Here is a 16,802-nt window from a genome sequence, read left to right as displayed (position 1 = left end):
CTTGCAAAATGTACATGTGATTTTTAACTCTGTAATAATTCTTAGGTAAATGACTAATGTCATATATACACTCTGGTAGGCTTATATGAAGGCTGGACTTCTGATGATAGAAGTAAATCTTTGTGAAGTGAGTTGTTAACAGACAACTTATAGTAGTAGTACATTGTCCTAGACAGTTAAATGCCTCCCTGACATCCGATCCCGTCAGATCTCAGAAGCTCAGCAGGGTCAGCCCCGGATTAGTACTTGGATGGGAGACCTCCTGGGAAATGCCGGGTGCTGTAGGTTCTAGTCCTGAGTACTTCACTGGCACTGTCCAAGCTCGCTCGGCCATGGCAGATGAACCTCAGGACAAAGGGTGGGGCCAGTTCTGTGCACGCTGTGCCTCACCTAAAAATTCCACTGCGCAGGCTGGAAGGGCACACCCACGTGGGGACAGCCCTGCCCAAATCTGCGTTCGCGAACCGAGCCACACACACACATTGTCCTAAACTTTTCAGTGAAAATCTTTAAAGAATATAAAGCATCCCATGGTTTTATTTCTCAAATTTATTACTAATCAATCCTCTTAATGCAGAAATGTTTATGAAACCTCCTAAAATCTAGAAAGCTAAAACAGTCATGAATTTGGAATTGGTTTTATTTGCCATCAGAATTTCAGTTTGTGTTGCATTGCATCTTTGGGATTGCTTTATGTGATATGCAGACTATAAGTGAAAAATTTGTCTTCTAACAGTGTGATTTCAGGATCAAAGACTTCAAGGAAAGTAAAATGTCATTCTACTACCAAAAATAGAGCTAAAATTATCAGAAATAATAAATTGAACTGGAGATTTTGTATTTATTCTGTTTCAATTTGTATTTGATTACCTAGGGTTACAAAGCTAACTAACAAAGCTGTCTGCACTAAAAGCACAGGGTAATCTAGCTGGCCTTTGTCATTAACAGGCAGAAGTAGGTACTAGAATAATATTGTACCTAACCCACAGGTATTTCTGTATTTCTGCTTCTATTTAGTATATCAAATTTTGTACACACCTGCTTGTTGAACTGCCTTGAACATCAGCCTTGTGAGCCACCATCCCCAGTGTCCACAGCACTCCTTGTCGTGTCCTTGCTCAAACATCACCATCCTGTTATCATTCCACTGAGTGACCTTGGCAGTCTCCATGCGGAAGGGGAACAGAGGAAGTCTGTTGCATTCCCTGCTGTCTTTTTTGGATTTGGTTTGGGCTGAATTTTGGAAAGGACAGGTTTCTGTCAAGTTGACCACACTTTGGGCATCTCTTTGTATTATCTTGCCTTTGCAGATGGAATCTAGAATTTTCTGGGTTTTTTTTCTGCTTTTGTAGCATTTAGACACTATGAGTATGGATTTCTTCTACCTCATCTTTCTCCCAGAAAACTGTCTAAAATGAGAGACACAATTGAAAGAAGTAAACTGCAGTTGTAGCCATTTTCCACAGCTCCCTATTCCCTAAGGAAATATGGCTTATATAATCACTGTTTATCTGCTTTTCTGCAAAGGGATACGTTACTTTGAATATGCAAGACACCTCTGGCAAGAGGTGAATTAATATGCATCTAAAGAATATTAATTTTCAACCATTTTTTGGAGGGAGAATTTGAGAGGAAGTGAGAGACCTGATGAGTTCTTGCACTTAAAAGAAAGGCAGGGACTCACACTTTGTGGGGAAGCTGATGAGTCAGAACACACCTTTCGAAGTAGCTGCAGTCTGCCATGTCTTGCTTGAGTGTTGGTCTCCAGAAATGATCAAGTACCATTACTGGCATGAAACAGAGAAAATTCCTTGTAATCACAACCTATATCTTTAAGGAAAGATAAAGAATTAACACACAATTTTGTCTTGCTGATTTTTGAACAACTGTGAGAGTCCTCATTGAGAAAGGCAACAAGAATATTGCATTTCTTTATGTTAGGATAGTTTTGATAGCAGAAAAGGCTGCTAAACATGAAGAAAAATAATTCTTTTTTTATTTTTTTTTACAAACTCATTTATTGTAGAGTTGTAATTGCCCTTGCTCTTTATCAAAGGTTTCCTATCGATAAATGAGAAAGACGGTGTGTCAGACCTGATCTACAAAGCCAAGATCTGGCAAATCTGTAAGAAAGATTGTTCCCTGGACAGGGGACAGTTTTATTTGCAGAACCTTGGCAGAGCTAAATAGAGAAGGCTAATATTACCCAGCCTGCAAAGCTGTGCTCTCTTTCTTCATATTTGTGACTTTCACCATCTGATAAAAGGTCTCTCTTCAAGTGGGATTTCACAGTTATTTTCCAGTTCTCCTGGACATGACTGGTTTGCATCTCTTCCTAAAGTTATATAGCTGAACTTAATATATTATAGGGAAAGATTTCTTCTAGAAAATAAATTTACCTGGAAGGGGAAAGTATGCTGAAGGCAACATATTTTTTAAGAACTTCTATTCATAATCAGCATCAATGTCAAAACCTCATGATTTAAGTTACCAGACCAGACTTAACAGGAGCTGTAAGTAGAGCTCATAATTCAGAGCTGTTACACCAGATCTTTTAATTATGTACTGAAGTTTTCACCTAAAACTTATATAGCTTTAGAGATTGATAGTCTGATAGAAAACATTTATCTTCAGTAAAACATATTCAAATATAGTCCAGAAAGTTGGAAAATTCAATCTCTGAAACAATTTGGTAATCTTCTACTTTCTAAATGATTAGAGGAACTGTGGTGACAAAGCAGTGACCTTTTGTTCTCCTCTTAATGATGTAATGCTCAGGTTTTTAAAACTCAGAAATTATTGTAAAAGTAATAGTGCTGTGCAGCACTGTGATCCTGCCTTAGACACCTCCTTGAGGAATGCTGTGATGGGCAAAGGCACCTTTATATGTTATACTGACTCTCGTAGTGTGCTGTGTCATAACCATCACTATTCATTGTCAGAAACAGATGTGTTTGGGGCTGATGAAACCCTTAAATGCTGTCTTCTGACCATGGTTAGGAACATCCCCGTTTATTAGATTTCTGTTTTTCAGAGAACTTTGTAAGCAAGTGCCTTGTATGACTACTTGATCACTTCTTGAACAGAAAACTTTGAACAAAACCACTCACTTATTTGGAGCTACTTTTTTTGAGTGGTTCTGAGTTGAAATTTAACTAGATATAATGCATTAGACATTCTGATCTCTAAAGTCACACTGAGAGAATTAACTGAGAAAAAGAGATCTGAGAATCCATATTTATATTTCCTTTTCCAAAACCAGCTCTCTCTATGCCCATTACTCAGGGACATTTAGACTGGACACAAGGAATACTTCTGTGAATATACCACATCTCTCCAATCACTGCAGCTTAATGTAACTTCTCTACTATACACAAGCTAGGGCTGCAAAGTCAATGGCCAGGATACTGCTAAAAATAGTTGAAAGGTCAGCATAGGATAACAGTCCTACTAATAAGTTTACTTTAAGATTATCTTTAGCTCCATAAAATGGCATCCTTGGTGCAGTTCATTATCGAGAAAAATAAATAAAAATAATCTGTCCAGCCTCAGGAAAAAAAACAGTAGAGTTTCAAACAGGAGCCTAATATCCCACCCACACATCAGCTTTTTGGAAAAGTAGCAGGCCTTTGAAGAAGCTTGGAGATAACTAGTGTTGCCAGACTGGTTTTGTGCCTCAGAAGAAGCAATATTCTAGTGTGTGGATTCAACAGATATTTATATAAGAAATGCAATGAAACATAATTTTTCTGTTCATGATCCTTCCCACAATATAGCAGTTTGATGTCCTCTTGATTTATCCTCCTCCAAGTTGAAGTGTGAGGAAGTGTGAGGATGAGGTTTTTTTCACAGCAGCCTTGCACACCAAAGCTGAATTTCAGAAACAGATGCTGAACTGATTCTGTCTTTAGTGTTATGTCCTCCTGAGTTTTTGTTTAGTTCTATGTGGTGGATTAAATTGGAAAATAATTCCTGAATTATCTTGCAATACTAACCTGAATCCTATTACAAGCTTGTTTTTAAAGTAGACTCAACTATAAAAACCCCCACTTTTTTAAAGGATATCAACAACTGAGATGCCTGTGTGTGAGCTGTATAACAGCTAAGCACCGATGTCTTCTGCAGCAGTGCATGTAAAGGCTTCTTACCATTCTTCCACAGGTATTCAAACAGTCTTGTTTCGCAGAACAGTGGCAAAAGGAATCAATATCTGTCCTTGAAGAGTGGTTGATAGTGATAAATTAATGCCCTGGGTAACAGGTGCTATGCATTATAAATCTTACCATAATAAATAATCAGAAGAGCTTATTTGGATGGGAAGGATACAATACATATGCAATATTGTGCCTAAGACTAGATATAAGTGCATTCTTACCCTGTTTATGTTAATGTAGTTAATGGAATGTGCAGTAGGAAGCCTATCGAATACATAAGGGCATGGTCTCCATTTGCTTTTCATTATCACAGAGGAGTGTAGAGGTTGCTTGCAGAAGAATGACTTCTGCATACAGGAGTCATTGTTTTACCTCTAGGTCATGCTTTTCACCTGTAACAGCAAGGATTTTTCTGTTAAGCACAGCCTTCATATAACAAAGCAGGACTTCTAAACTGTATGGGGCCTTGAGTCTGACAGGGAGAAATGGAACAGGCATGTCTTTTCAGCTCATCCTTCAACCCACAATGCTGGGCATTTACATATATTATCTTTGTTTGTGAATCATTGATTAATGAGCCCAAATTATAGAATATGGAGGCAGCCAGCTATTGTTACTTTATCCTGCAAAGCAAAGACTTATCCTTGTCAGTCAACCTTACCTCTGTTCTTTTGATTAATGTCACGAGACCGAGACTATCAGATATCAAACACTATGTAGAGGGCAGTTCCTGTCTTCAACAGGAATTCAGAGAGAGCCTGCAAAGTTTGGCAAGTTTCTCTATGTAAAAAATTGGGACAACATTGGTCAGGCTAGGAAGCTGGGATTAGGTGTGGAAGGTCTTACAAGGTACTATCTTCAGTCTGGGGACAATCCAACTTGGTGCTCTATTTTTCTCCAGAAGCTGTCAGTCTCCTGGTAGTCTCACCTGTGCACCCTAAGACTACATGAACCTAATTGTCCTGTCATGCAGTGAAAGTTTCCACTTAAGGCGTAGTACTGCTAATTTAGAAATGCAGAATGAAGACGTTAGGAAGAGCGTATTTTTACTGTGAGATTATTCACCAGTATCACAGTACCAGTTCTCAGTACACAGAAAAAACCTCAGTTTCTCTGATGAATTGAAAGGGGTTTGACAGTTTCACAGTACCTACAAGGCGAAATACTGAACCCAAGCTCTCCTGACAGAATGGTTGCTGCCTCAAAATTTTCCTAAGTGTGATACAGAGAAGCAGTATCCTACAGGAATGCAAAGATTCCTCCATGTACCAAGACACTCCCATACCACAGGAAAGTACCTGCTACCCCTTGGCTAAATCATTTAATTACAGATTTATAAGGCAATATGCTATTTAATCATATGGCTAATACAACTGTGTTTCACATTTTCCTTTTATTAGCATATTTTATGTTCATACTTTACAATATAATAAGTTATATATACAGCATTAAAAAAGTTATTAGAAAGTAAGCTTTGGCAAATCTACAGGATCTTTTTTAATTCCTGTACATCTTTTGTGTAACAATAAAAATACTGTATACTAAATAAAATAATGTTAAATAGTCTGTATTCACATTGGCACCATTGATTTCAAGACCCTACCTTTTCATGGCCCAATAAACATGAAAAAAAGGATTCCTGTATCTTCTTTGTCTTCTTTTTAACAAACAAATGATGTGTAGTATTAAATGACGTATTTAGGAGGCAGTCCACTGAATAACACTGTAGTTACACACTGACACAAGAAAAATAGAATCTTCACACTATTTTTTTTCTTTGCCTTTTTAAAATGCTTGTAGCAGCAGTAAAAACTGCAAATTCAGGGTCTTGAAAATCTTGTTGAAGATTGCTGAGATGTCAGCAGATATACAAAACTTATTGAAGCCTATTGAATTTTGTATGAATTTGGCATTAACTTCAAGACAGCAAGAACTTCATCCCTAAATTCAATATCAGTCAGGTAGTTAAATGTTCAAATAAACGCAGCTTGCTGCTTTGTTAAGAGTCAAAATTCTCATTAAATTTGGCATATGCAAATTAATGAGGGTTTTGTGATGTGAAACTAAGGGGCAAAGAACAATGACAGGGATAGGTTTTATGTTGCTGTATGTACTTCCTCTGCTATACAAATCAAGTGCTGAAAATATACTAAATATAGATGTTACAGGGTGATACTCAATGTTCTGCACAATTATGGTGCTATAATAGATAAGATCTAGTTACTAAGCGATGGAACACTGGTTGTTAAATTGAGGGTAATAGTTAATATTTTTAATAGCCTTTTGTTCAGTCATTCATTTTGGAATTTAAGTATTGCTTTGTAATTGACACGTCTTTTAATTTAGTGGTTGCGCTTTGTAAAATCTGCCATCATTATTTTAGCTGTAAATTAGGCAAATAGGTCTGGTAACATACTGACCTGTGATTTGAATGAGTTTTATATAATTTTTCCCAATGAAAATCAGAGGGAAAAGGGAAAAAATAACTTTTATACACAAGCTCACAAGAATGCTTTACCTTCCAGATGAGTTTGTTTTCACATGTGGATTCTGTGCTTATGGTCTAGGCTTACAAGAGTACAGCACTTAAAAGACATTTTTTCCCTCTGCACTCCAAGTGTCTCTAGAGAAATCTGCTCTTTTTGCCATTAATGTCACACATGTATCACTGTTGTCTGAAATTCCCCTGCTTGGAATATAATTTGATATGTAAATGTCACTACTTGAAAACCCCATTTTTCTTGGTAGTGGACAAGGTGTGGGGTTTTTTCTTTGTTTGAGTGTTTTCGTTGTTTTTTGTTTGTTTTTTGTTTTTTGTTTTGTTTTAACAGCAAAGAAGAGGAGAACATGTTCTTAACTTCCAAGGAGTGACTGACAAATTTTACTGTTCACTTGCCTAATCAGCTTGTCCTCAGCAAGTCAGCAGTTTAAATTTATAATTTCTGAAATGTCAATATGGACCAAGAGTGCATTAACGTGCATTATGTACATTGTTTTGAAGCACTTCAATCTGTAAGTTATGGTGACTCTTTTTTCATACAGTATAGTTAATAAATCAGAGGACTGTATATACACCTATGCACATACTTCTAGATTCAACAAACCCAGAATAAGTGTAGAAAATTAAATTGGCTGGAGCAGATAGAAATGTTTGTGCCTCATGTGTATTAACTGATACTGTAGCTGTGGTACTGCTTCTGACTGTAACTATTAAACCATGAAACTGTGGAATGAATCCCTAATAGACAGAAAATTTTCAGGGAGCTATTCAATGCCTTTCTTGAAGGCCAGGCAGGAAGGGTATCATGAGGGTTATTTGCCCTTATATTTGTATACAGACTGCAAAATGGATGTTTGTGTGTCCACTTATTATCAGTAACTGTTTAATATGATAATGTTGTTTATTGGCATGTTTCATTCTAAGCTTCTTGGGAGATTTCTGCTCTTATTTTTCTAGATGAGTAACTTCACTTTTTTTAGAAGTCAAAGAGAAGAGCTTCCCATTGGCTATCAGGAGCAATTATGTAGAAGAAACATCAATGGTCTTTTGTTCATAGTCTTTGACACAATGCTTGCTGGCATCATGCTTCTTTGGGGTGCTGTGCAAGTGCAGGTCCCAGGCAGGCATGTCAGGATGTCCCTGCTGGTTCAGGAGCTGGCATTGCTTGTGCCCACTCCAGGATATCTGCACACAAGGATTCAACAGCATCCAATCGCTCGATTTGTACCAGTTTGGTTAGCAGTTCTGGGATGCTGTAACCTGCTGTGCTGATGCGGTCAAACAGCTGCATGCCATCTGTCATGCCACCTATCTCATCTCTTTTCAGTCCAAAGCTCTCGGCAAGGTGGCGCCACGTTTTCACTATGGCTTTTTCTGTGTTGTAGGTCGAGCTGAGCATTCGGCTTGTCTTCTCCAGGCAATCAAATGGCAGCTCTGTAGGGCTCAGACCTGTAACGGGAGGTATGTATTGTCAGGTGGTCTGGGCATGAGTGTTGACATTTATAAAAGTACTACAGATTATACTGTTAGCAATGAATACAGCGAAAATCTTTAAGTGATAGTCCATGATAGATAAGTCTAGCTCCAAAGTTGTTGCTATATATTATCAAATTAATTCTTCCTAGTGACAGTGGGGTACAATAATTAGGGTAAAAAGTTGCCTGGGAAAAGAGTATTAGATGGGCTGTATGAATTCCCATGGCTCTGCCCCTCCCTTCAACAATTTACTAGCTGTTAGAAAAAGTATATTGTAACTGTATCCCTAGTGAGCAGCCCCATTAATACACCTCTGCACATCAGGCACAGTGTTTGAGCTGGAGAGACAGCTTTGACCCTTCCCGGAGACTGTCACCAGCAGCTGCCGAAACACGTCTGTAATTGAAAATTGCCCGTGTGGGAAAGCGAGAAGTGAGGTGAAGCAATGATGCCAGATGCAAGCATGAAAGTCCCTGCAAGTACTCAACTGTCATTACTGTCACTGAATCTCTAGAGAGGACTTAACATGCATCCTGTGGGGGAAAGCTGTTTTTTCCTGGACATGTATTATGTGTATTCATGGTCAGAGAATAGAAGAAAGAATCAGCTACAACATTTTTCCCAAACCAGCTTTTTGCTTCTTTATTTTTCCTGCTTCTTACTGAACAGCAGTAATTTGGTGGGAGACAGAGCTCAGTGAACCACAGAATACTCATATATGTGCACACTAAATATGTGTGGTGGGAAATTCCACTTCCTTCTGTGAGAGGTGGGACACCATTTAGAGAAGCAGAGTAGGTTGAGATTTGTGTCTTACCCTCAATCCTGTCCCTCCCCATATCACACTTACATGTATGGAACTATTTTCTATCTGTTATTCAAAGAACTAAAGAAGTAAATCAAACAGTTTTTCTCTAGCTGGGGAATGCAAGAGTGTTTCTTCACAACTTGGTCTGTGTGTGTCTCCCAGCAAGCACAACACAATCCTTCCTGCTCTCCATAGGAAGAAAGCCCATGCACATGACTGGAGAGAAGTCATGACATGCTCTAGCCCAAGCCCAGTCTAGACAGCAAGTGAGTACTAACCTGCCTGCAGAGTGTGTTTTCTGGATTGGAACTATTTCCATCAAAAGGCAGAGGCCTTTCTTACTTTATAGCATACACTTGCGATCTAATTTCATGCTGTTTATATATATGTGCGTTTTGTACACTCACCTTCTGCAACGTCACATACATTAGCATACACGTCAAGTATCTTTTTCCTTCGACTTTGAATCTAAAGGAGAAGAGTTTTATTTAATTAGATTTTCAGTCACAAGAGCAAACAACTAGCAGCAGTGGAAAATCTGTGGGACATCTTCATTTCATGCTAGGGGTTATCACACAGTGTCCTCAAGGGTCGCTTTTGAAAACTCAAAGAAAATGACATAGCAATTATTCCGTGAAGCGTAAAGTTATTTCTGATTTTACTTGCCACTGCTAAAGATCTTTCTTTCCAACTTCTAGTCTTTTTTTTTGAGAGCAATTAATTTTCTGCTCCAAGCGTTTGTATATTTTATTTTGCTTTCAGACCATATCAAACTCCTGAGAATGAGGACAACCCAGTATCATGCATGCAGACAATTAATGTCCAGGTAAATCAGGTCAGGACTAGCTATAGGGAGTTAAATTGCCTTCTTCCAGTGATCTAAGAGGACTGTAGAGGAAGGGATCTTCCTTTCTGTCATTTGACATAGAACTACTTAGTGCCTTACTAATTAACTGTATATTCTTTGATGATATATTGCCTGGATAAATCTGAAACATTTTGCAGACGGATTTAAAGAAAAACAGTTTAGTGAAGCCTTGAAAAGGAAAAATCTGACGTCCGGGGTGCTTTAGTCATTTTTGACAAGAAAAAAACTCAGAATGAAAACCTGACATTTTTCAAGCTAAAAATGGACATTTTTATATAGTTTCATTTAGCAAAAGTATTCTCAAGGTTTGGCTTTGGATTCAATGTGAGTGAAAACAAATGTCAAAATGTCATGAGTTCTCAGGGACTGGAATTTTCTTCCCTATGCCAGCTCTCATTAGGTCTGAGATTTCTGAAAAGCTGTCTTTTTGATAGGACTCTAGCATCATTTCCACAAACTTGTCACTTTTCACTGCAAACCAGGCTAGAAAAAAACACTCTGCTTTTCTTATCTTGTTTTGTGGAAAGATTTCCCACATTTTATTTGGGCTGTAAAGGGCAAGGCACATCAATGACTTGGATTAACAGACTTGCAGCTGGAGACCACAAAGTGGCTGCTCCACCCAAAGCCTGTCTTGTACTACAGGGCAATGCAATGCAGACACTGATTGTTCACATATTCTTGGTGTAATTTACATGTGCTTAATCAATCATGTTGCTATTGTAGGCTTGGATGAGCTGTTTTGGAACCTTGTAAACAGGAAATTTTCTTTTAATGGGATTTATTAAAACTCCTCCTAAGGAAACTTACTTTCATTCTCCTTATTTCATTCATTATCCTTTCATTCTCCCCTCAGTTTTAGGGCAAAAAGGGGGATTAAATAATTCCATGCCCATGAAGAATTTTACAGGATGCTCTTTTTACCAGAGCCAGAAGATGAAGGATTTGTAAACCTTATGCTGAAAGCAAAAAGGTCATGTTTAGCCTAATGATCCTCTGTGTGGCAGCTCATTGCAAATGGATTTTGTTTTAACTAGGAAGAAGCAGACTTGGTTAACAGCAAGACTAACTTTCTCTATCCTTGTCCAACAGCTGCTGAATACTCTTTCCTGTGCTGGTCACATTATTTAATCTCCAGCCTGAAGCAAATTACTGCTTTTCTAACTTCTGGCAAGTGGCTTGATTGTAACATCTTAGGTATAGAGTGCAGGATCTTAAGGCAATCTGCACTTTCATTGAAAAGTCTGTCTTCAGCATTGTCAGCAGTCTTCAGCCTGTGAGAAGTGTGTCAGAACAGAAGGTCTGGAAGAAATAGTTCGTGCTTCAGGTGTGTTTATGACCCGTCTATCTAAAAGACTCTGGAAAATGTATCTATTATATTTAGTCTTTAAAAGATAAGCTGCCTCTTATTAAATGTTTTGATTTTGTGCCTACCCAAGGTGTATTACCCTATTTCAAGATGGTGCTTACAGAAGCATCATAAAGTTGGATATTTAGAGAGACCTCAGAAACCTGAATTTTAAAATGTGAGCATTAGAATAGGAAGTTATTTTCAGATTATCATAATGGTTTACAACTACAAAACGATTTCACTTGTGCTGAGACTTCATATCTCTGGTCTCAGCTGAAAAGTGAGCTGTTTTAGAAAGTTTGAGCTGCACCATTTAAAACATACAAACATGAAAAGATGCATTTGCAAACCTTTTTATTCTTAAACTATATTTGATGTTTGATATTAATTATGTGATTTTGTCCTACCTACTGCCATTTTTAGATTAATTTGAAGTACTAAAAAAATATTGGAGCAGACACTTTCTTTTAAAGGACAGTTTCATGTTAACACAAACTAAACAGTTGCGTGGGTGAGGTGTACCCTTAACTATGCCTTAAAATACTCAGAGTGAGATAAAAAGCCCTGAGCAGTACACACTAAGCAGGAAGAAGCAAAGGTCTTCCACAGCAAAACAAACAGTGCATTACAGTGTCCTTCAGAGCACAGGAATGACCTTCAAAGCATGTGTGTGTTTTTCAAAATTACACATGAAAACCGAGCACACCACCGGATATTATTGAGAAGTCTGTGCTGTGGAAATGCCGATGCATCTGGGTCAAGGTACTCAGATGCTACACTGTCAGCTGAATCCAACCATGCTGCTACATTAATTTGTTGGCTGGGATCTTTCACAGTAAATGTCGCATTTGGGATAGTTATGTCAGCATTAGCTGTAACAGGATGTTGCTGTTATTTGGTTTTTCTTTCGTTAGATTATAAAATACAATACTGAAAAAAGTGAAGTTATTACTCTTGTTGGAAATTTGGTTTTCATCCCTGAACATTATACATGTACATATATGTCACTATGCAAAGGTGAGTCTATAAAAAAATTTGTCTGGAGAAGCTCTTGTAAATGACTCTGGTCTACACTACAATGCATTTTAGGGAGGGGGTAATAATTTGTATGTTTTTTCCTTTAAAAAAAAAAAGAAGAAGAATGCTCTCAATTTTAAAATCTCAAAAGAACCTTACCCCAGTTGATTTATTGCTTGTAGGAGATTTATCTCTGGCCAAATGCACTAAAGATAATAAGCATCTCTCTGGGCTCCCTTGCTTGTCAACTGCAGCTTCTTCATCACTATCCATACTACGGCTTAAAAGTCGTTCATTCTCAGAAGATGCATCATTTTCACTGTAAAATGAAGGATATGGTTATCTTAGTGAAGCCTCTCCTGGGCTGACTACAGTCATCTCCTACTTGCTATCTGATAGTCAATTGAATAAAAGCCTCTTCCATTTTTTAAAATGCCTTTCCTCTGAAATCCTGTGACAGGATCAGCATTTGCAGCCCAGGGTGTATACAGAGTGGCCATCAAGTTACACAGCAGCATGTGATAATCCTTTTACAGAGGGTTTTCACACGGAGGACAATGTTTAGTCCACCTTAATCGCGTTACCTGGGCAGATTGGGCTGCCAGACAGAGACAAGATGAGAATAACTACCACAGTGTGCCATCCAGTTGATGGCACAGGTAAGGCCTATAGCAGCTATTTTTACTTTTCCTACCTAGATGGGAAGGGGAACCTTACTAAGGCCATGTGACTGTGACTGAGAGCTCCACTCCGATCCCAGAAATTAACCTCTCAAAGGCTGAGATGGATCCCCAAGAGCTGATGAGTTGGTCACAGAGGGGGTGGAAAGGACACCGGTTTCTCTTTGTGATGTCTGCCATTGTGTCACAAAATGGAGGGGGAAAAGCCTGCTAAGGCATGTAGTTGTTTCCCTGCTGCAGAAACATACCCATCCAATTTGTTCTTCATGTGTTCCACTGTGCCTGCATCAATGGTGACCATGTTCCTCCCACACTTCAGTTAAACTGGCAGTATGTTCATCTTTTACCCACCTTTTGACAGCCTTAGCTGGAGTTGCTGTAAGTTTTTCAAACTCTTCTTTCTCAGAAAATATCACAACGTTATCTGTAGATCAACAATTAGAGAAATTTAAATTGGCAATGAGTTTCCAAACCAGCGTTTTGTGTCAGAAGCTAGTTCTGCTGGCAACCTTCTGCAAACATAAATTTCTCTGCTACCTTTTTAATTATCAGAGGATTAAGTGGCATTCTGGTAGTACAAAAAAAAAACTATTATAGACAATTATTTAGTAAACTGATGTGGGTTCTATATAATTCAAATGAGAAATTGTAATTAAGAGAAATGTATTAAGAGTATTTAACCCCAATGTTGTCTTAGATAGAACAAGCAAAACTGAAAAAATCTATACCTTGCACTTCTTTCTTCTCTTCTTGTGTGTTAGCTTGAGCTTCAACATTTTTTACTGAGTGGCTCTTGCAACAAGCTAGAATATAAAAGTAAAACACTAATTATTATAAGAAGCTATCAAAAAATAGAATTTGCAGCTAAAATTTCATCTGCTGAACAATTACCTTGAGCAGAAGGTTTGGTTTTCACAATGTAAAACATGATGATGAGGACAATGGCAATAGCCATTATGAAGATGGTAGACATGGCTATTATAAGAGCTGTAGCCAGATGTCCTTGTCCTGAAAGATCTGCTGGAATAAATGAAAAGAATGTTTTCATAAGGGAGCAACTCTTAGGATCAGAGAATAGTTAAGAGTTTGCAGCCTGCTCTACACATATTTTGCACACTCATTTAGTTGATCTGAGTCTTGGTTACTTATTAAGCATTGAAAAACTTAGAGTTGCATCTCAAAGGCAAACTAACAGTTCTTCAATATTTTTATATTTATGCACTAGCCAATTAGCAGTATTCATTAAAAATATTTGATGGCATGATCTATCAGACACAAAGTGTAGGGAATTTTATTATCTGATAATAACATGGAAACTATACTTAGGCAAGACTAGAAACTTTCTAACACTGTGCTCTGGGAATCAGCACTGAAAAGACAAAAATAAAAGGCAAATATACAAAGGGAATAAGAGCTAAAATGACTGTTGATAACTGTACCTGCCTCAAAAGCTCTGCACTTAAAAGGAGAACACAATGCACATGTAGAATTACTGATGTTTTTCTAACTTAAAATGCAGCATGGCTAGAAGGTGAATTTAAAATAAGCTATGTGAAAAAGTATTCAGAAATAGAACTTGGATGCAAAAGACTAGTATTGAAAAGCCACAAAAAAGATGCAGAAAATTGCATATGCTAAAATACATAAAAACTTTAAGTTTTCTGAAAACACGATCCTCACAAGTGTGTTTTCAGATTAGTATTGTCAGTATCTCAGTAACTACATCTTTCTTGATGTGTTCACATATTTTAAAAAACCTAACAATCATGCTGGATAACTGTTTATGTTATCTAAATAAGAGACTGACCATATTTGTACATTAAATTCTTTCCACCATTCTGAGCTAAGCTTTGCTGAGGCAGAGTGCCATTTCTATGGCAAATAATGAGCTAAATTTCTATGGCAAATAATGAGCTAAATTTATTTCTGGCATTAATGAGTACAGTTCAAATCCATTTTATGTTCAGGTGCCTCAACCAGCAGTGTTGATTAACCAAGAAATAGAAGTGAATTCTGAATTATTTCTAAAAGCCGTTTTAGAAATCCAGAAATAGTGGCAATGAAAACCACAATAGGTATTTTCGGTTTGCTTCACTTTGTTGATGCCCTTTGCAAAACAAACAGCTGCTAAATTAACTTTGTGAGAGCATTCTTACCTTTGTGAGCATGTTGGTAAGGCGAGAAAGTGCTTGTGCCAGAGGTACTTGGGAAAATGGCTGAAATGCCAGAGTTAGCTCCTGCACCTGCAATATAAACAGAAATGCCATAAACTTCCATGCTTACTTTGTCCATTCAAAGGAATGTGTTGGCTCCGGTAAAGATAGCCTTTCATTAGCTTGGTTTCATTTATTAGGAAAGAAACCCTGAACTGGTTGCTTTTTGAAATGTCACTGATCCCAACATGCATTACTGGCACTCTGGAAGTTGTGTTACATTTTTGTCTACATTTGACCACATTTTTGCATAATGTCTAGAGGGAGTGGAAGAAGTCAAAGGTCCTGAACAGTTATGAACTTGGAAGAAACCCAAGCATCTTCAGACATACTCAGGGCCAAGTGTTATACATAGATTCCCATGTTACAGATCTGTCCTGGGTAGCAGAAAGCTTTCCAGGATCCAACTGGAAACTCCAGCCATTTGCAATCCCCTCCTCCTTTATTTGCAACTGCAGACTCTGAGACTCAGATGCTTGATTCATCAAACTAGTGCTTCTCACAAGCATCCTTCATTAGCAGCATGGTTGTGAGGCTGTGATGGTATGCAAACCCTCACGACCCCATAGGAAAACCTAGGAAAAGTGACAATTTATGGTGTTGAATGCTTTTCTGTTCCATGAAAGCAGTATTAGAATTTCCTGTAATGTAACTGGACAGTATGTTTCTTATGATTCCCACTGTCAGTCCAAATATACATTCTGCGGAGAGGCAAAATCCACTAAAACAGTAAACTGAAACTAAAATTACTATAAGAAGAACTTAAAGGAATAATTCATGCTGTGAGATTGTCCAATAGGGGTTTCCATGTCCAAATTCTGCAATTAAGGAAAAGTTAATTTTTCAGGTGGTGTCATACGCCAAGTTTTCAAGACATGAAACCAAGCAAAAATTAACATATTTTGACAATGCCAGACAACACTGCATAGTATTTGGAATAAGTCATATAGAATGGTGTTGGCATAGTATTTCAAAACAGAACACAAATATTAGTTGGGAGTAAACATAATCTTCAGTCTCAAAGAAACTTTAATATCATTGGTAAAGAAGTAATGCAAAGAGCTGCTATCAACAGACACTGAAAACATTTTCTGCCTTGGAATGGGTATGAAATCCCTCCTGCTTTGTATTAGCTGTCTGTGGAAAAAAGTCCAAGGATAATTATACTCAGCAGACTTAAAGGCAAAAAAACCTGTCCCAGTCATCTGGTAAGGTGTGCACAGCACGTGGCTTCACAAGGTAGTCTGGCAGCTAGAGCAGATGAGAGCTCACTGTGCCATTCTTTTGACCAAGTAAATATCCAAAGAAACCAAACCCACCAGGTACACCTGACAGGAAATTAAGTGGTCTGGAATGGTCTGAGAAATGTTCCATGGTTAAGAATAAAGCAATATACACATTCTTCAAATGAAATGTTTCTTTTAAAGAGCAAAACCAAAAATTATTACCTAACATGAAACATGGCTGTATGTAGGGAATGAGAAATGTACACTAAAAATGGCCACAAAGTATGAGTTGCAGATGGCTTCAAAAGAAATTTTCTTTAACAATGGTAAAACTTCTTTGAAACATCATTTGTTGGAAGGAAATGGATTAATTTATTGTAATTGGAGTTTTTTCAAACTGAATAAGTGTTTTCATAAAATTTTAAATATACTAATTTATTAATTTTGATGCTTTTCATATTATGTAAATGATGGCCAGATTACATAAGTCTTGCCTCTGGTCCTTTCTC

At 37.7% G+C, this 16,802-nt stretch overlaps 1 protein-coding gene across 2 annotated transcripts in view; it reads right to left on the bottom strand.

Moving 5' to 3' along the window:
• Positions 1–5,537: 5,537 nt before the first annotated feature.
• The window catches only part of EDAR (ectodysplasin A receptor), a 79,725-nt gene continuing 68,460 nt past the window's right edge, over positions 5,538–16,802 (bottom strand). The window contains exons 6-12 of one of the 2 annotated variants that reach the window (XM_071574780.1): positions 15,011–15,097; positions 13,746–13,874; positions 13,583–13,657; positions 13,206–13,278; positions 12,334–12,493; positions 9,346–9,406; positions 5,538–8,103 (exon numbers count right to left, since the gene is read on the bottom strand). In XM_071574780.1, the coding sequence (XP_071430881.1) occupies positions 7,784–8,103; positions 9,346–9,406; positions 12,334–12,493; positions 13,206–13,278; positions 13,583–13,657; positions 13,746–13,874; positions 15,011–15,097 (905 nt within the window). In that variant the 3' untranslated portion in view covers positions 5,538–7,783. The remainder of the gene's footprint in view (positions 8,104–9,345; positions 9,407–12,333; positions 12,494–13,205; positions 13,279–13,582; positions 13,658–13,745; positions 13,875–15,010; positions 15,098–16,802) is intronic. The other variant, XM_071574865.1, reaches the window with a different exon arrangement.

The sequence above is a fragment of the Pithys albifrons genome, chromosome 1 (assembly GCF_047495875.1).
Source record: "Pithys albifrons albifrons isolate INPA30051 chromosome 1, PitAlb_v1, whole genome shotgun sequence".
NCBI classification, from domain to species: Eukaryota; Metazoa; Chordata; class Aves; order Passeriformes; family Thamnophilidae; genus Pithys; species Pithys albifrons.
The sequence above is the reverse complement of the archived record's forward strand: the minus strand, read 5'-3'. Positions and strand labels throughout refer to the sequence as shown.